The sequence below is a fragment of the Mizuhopecten yessoensis genome, unplaced genomic scaffold (assembly GCF_002113885.1).
Source record: "Mizuhopecten yessoensis strain PY_sf001 unplaced genomic scaffold, ASM211388v2 scaffold7539, whole genome shotgun sequence".
Taxonomy (NCBI): Eukaryota; Metazoa; Mollusca; class Bivalvia; order Pectinida; family Pectinidae; genus Mizuhopecten; species Mizuhopecten yessoensis.
In genome coordinates, this window is record NW_018407098.1 from 61,427 (window position 1) to 64,915 (window position 3,489).

Genomic DNA, 3,489 nt, shown 5'->3' on the forward strand with positions numbered 1-3,489 from the left:
CTCTGAACAGGAGGAACTGTCCTAGTCGTCGTAGAAGGGTCGGTACATAGGGCATAACTTTATTAGATTAGCTCTAACTTGTTAAAGTGTTGAAGGGATAATAAGATTAGCATGGTCTTGAATAATATGTATAGATGTATTGCATTGAACGACAAGATGTGATTAGGTATACGTGATCAGAAATAATTTAATTTGTTTGAAACAGAGGTACCTAACCCGTAGTACTTTTTGAGTACTAGATACCATTGAGTGTGTAAGATATCCTCTTGTCACCTATCGGTCAGAGACACCTCCTCTTGTAACCTATCGGTCAGAGACACCTCCTCTTGTAACCTATCGGTCAGAGACACCTTCTCTTGTAACCTATCGGTCAGAGACACATCCTCCTGTAACCTATCGGTCGGAGACACCTGCTCTTGTAACCTATCGGTCAGTCACACCTCCTCTTGTCACCTATCGGTCAGAGACACCTTCTCTTGTAACCTATCGGTCAGAGACACCTCCTCTTGTTACCTATCGGTCAGAGACACCTCCTCTTGTAACCTATCGGTCAGAGACACCTCCTCTTGTAACCTATCGGTCAGAGACACCTCCTCTTGTAACCTATCGGTCAGAGACACCTCCTCTTGTAACCTATCGGTCAGAGACACCTCCTCTTGTAACCTATCGGTCAGAGACACCTCCTCTTGTAACCTATCGGTCAGAGACACCTCCTCTTGTAACCTATCGGTCAGAGACACCTCCTCTTGTAACCTATCGGTCAGAGACACCTCCTCTTGTAACCTATCGGTCAGAGACACCTCCTCTTGTAACCTATCGGTCAGAGACACCTCCTCTTGTAACCTATCGGTCAGAGACACCTCCTCTTGTAACCTATCGGTCAGAGACACCTCCTCTTGTAACCTATCGGTCAGAGACACCTCCTCTTGTAACCTATCGGTCAGAGACACCTCCTCTTGTAACCTATCGGTCAGAGACACCTCCTCTTGTAACCTATCGGTCAGAGACACCTCCTCTTGTAACCTATCGGTCAGAGACACCTCCTCTTGTAACCTATCGGTCAGAGACACCTCCTCTTGTCACCTATCGGTCAGAGACACCTCCTCTTGTAACCTATCGGTCAGAGACACCTCCTCTTGTAACCTATCGGTCAGAGACACCTCCTCTTGTAACCTATCGGTCAGAGACACCTCCTCTTGTAACCTATCGGTCAGAGACACCTCCTCTTGTAACCTATCGGTCAGAGACACCTCCTCTTGTAACCTATCGGTCAGAGACACCTCCTCTTGTAACCTATCGGTCAGAGACACCTCCTCTTGTAACCTATCGGTCAGAGACACCTCCTCTTGTAACCTATCGGTCAGAGACACCTCCTCTTGTAACCTATCGGTCAGAGACACCTCCTCTTGTAACCTATCGGTCAGAGACACCTCCTCTTGTAACCTATCGGTCAGAGACACCTCCTCTTGTAACCTATCGGTCAGAGACACCTCCTCTTGTAACCTATCGGTCAGAGACACCTCCTCTTGTAACCTATCGGTCAGAGACACCTCCTCTTGTAACCTATCGGTCAGAGACACCTCCTCTTGTAACCTATCGGTCAGAGACACCTCCTCTTGTAACCTATCGGTCAGAGACACCTCCTCTTGTAACCTATCGGTCAGAGACACCTCCTCTTGTAACCTATCGGTCAGAGACACCTCCTCTTGTAACCTATCGGTCAGAGACACCTCCTCTTGTAACCTATCGGTCAGAGACACATCCTCTTGTAACCTATCGGTCAGAGACACCTCCTCTTGTAACCTATCGGTCAGAGACACCTCCTCTTGTAACCTATCGGTCAGAGACACCTCCTCTTGTAACCTATCGGTCAGAGACACCTCCTCTTGTAACCTATCGGTCAGAGACACCTCCTCTTGTAACCTATCGGTCAGAGACACCTCCTCTTGTAACCTATCGGTCAGAGACACCTCCTCTTGTAACCTATCGGTCAGAGACACCTCCTCTTGTAACCTATCGGTCAGAGACACCTCCTCTTGTAACCTATCGGTCAGAGACACCTCCTCTTGTAACCTATCGGTCAGAGACACCTCCTCTTGTAACCTATCGGTCAGAGACACCTCCTCTTGTAACCTATCGGTCAGAGACACCTCCTCTTGTAACCTATCGGTCAGAGACACCTCCTCTTGTAACCTATCGGTCAGAGACACCTCCTCTTGTAACCTATCGGTCAGAGACACCTCCTCTTGTAACCTATCGGTCAGAGACACCTCCTCTTGTAACCTATCGGTCAGAGACACCTCCTCTTGTCACCTATCGGTCAGAGACACCTCCTCTTGTAACCTATCGGTCAGAGACACCTCCTCTTGTAACCTATCGGTCAGAGACACCTCCTCTTGTAACCTATCGGTCAGAGACACCTCCTCTTGTAACCTATCGGTCAGAGACACCTCCTCTTGTAACCTATCGGTCAGAGACACCTCCTCTTGTAACCTATCGGTCAGAGACACCTCCTCTTGTAACCTATCGGTCAGAGACACCTCCTCTTGTAACCTATCGGTCAGAGACACCTCCTCTTGTAACCTATCGGTCAGAGACACCTCCTCTTGTAACCTATCGGTCAGAGACACCTCCTCTTGTAACCTATCGGTCAGAGACACCTCCTCTTGTAACCTATCGGTCAGAGACACCTCCTCTTGTAACCTATCGGTCAGAGACACCTCCTCTTGTAACCTATCGGTCAGAGACACCTCCTCTTGTAACCTATCGGTCAGAGACACCTCCTCTTGTAACCTATCGGTCAGAGACACCTCCTCTTGTAACCTATCGGTCAGAGACACATCCTCTTGTAACCTATCGGTCAGAGACACCTGCTCTTGTAACCTATCGGTCAGTCACACCTCCTCTTGTCACCTATCGGTCAGAGACACCTTCTCTTGTAACCTATCGGTCAGAGACACCTCCATTTGTCTTCTATCGGTCAGAGACACCACCTCCTGTAACCTATCGGTCAGAGACACCTCCTCTTGTTACCTATCGGTCAGAGACACCTCCTCTTGTCACCTATCGGTCAGAGACATCTCCTCTTGTAACCTATCGGTCAGAGACACCTCCTCCTGTAACCTATCGGTCAGAGACACCACCATCTCTAGTATTGTATCACATAGTCCTCACGACGACCACTACATTTGCGCATCTAGTATTTTATAACTATTTATCAGTTACCGCTACTTCTAGTATTAAATAAAACATTCATCACGATGACCGTTACATCTAGTATTGTATAAGCTATGTAACACAGTTACCACTACCTCTAGTATCTTATCAACTATGACGGTAACCACTTCTTACAGCTTGTAAGCTCTCTAGTATGGTCACCTGACCTCTAGTACGCTAGAAACAAGTTAGCACGGTTAATGCTACAATACCTCTAATATCTTATCATCTATATCTTTCAGCAGAATATCGATATTTTTCACGAGTGATGGT

At 47.6% G+C, this 3,489-nt stretch overlaps 1 protein-coding gene across 1 annotated transcript; it reads right to left on the bottom strand.

Annotated features, from left to right (window-relative positions):
- Positions 1-269: 269 nt before the first annotated feature.
- Positions 270-3,146, bottom strand: LOC110453887 (trichohyalin-like). The gene is made up of 5 exons (XM_021503092.1): positions 3,064-3,146; positions 2,314-2,853; positions 1,084-2,283; positions 514-1,053; positions 270-423 (listed from the first exon to the last, which is right to left on the bottom strand). Exons 1-5 carry the CDS (start codon positions 3,144-3,146, stop codon positions 270-272), a joined length of 2,517 nt encoding a protein of 838 aa, XP_021358767.1.
- Positions 3,147-3,489: the final 343 nt, after the last annotated feature.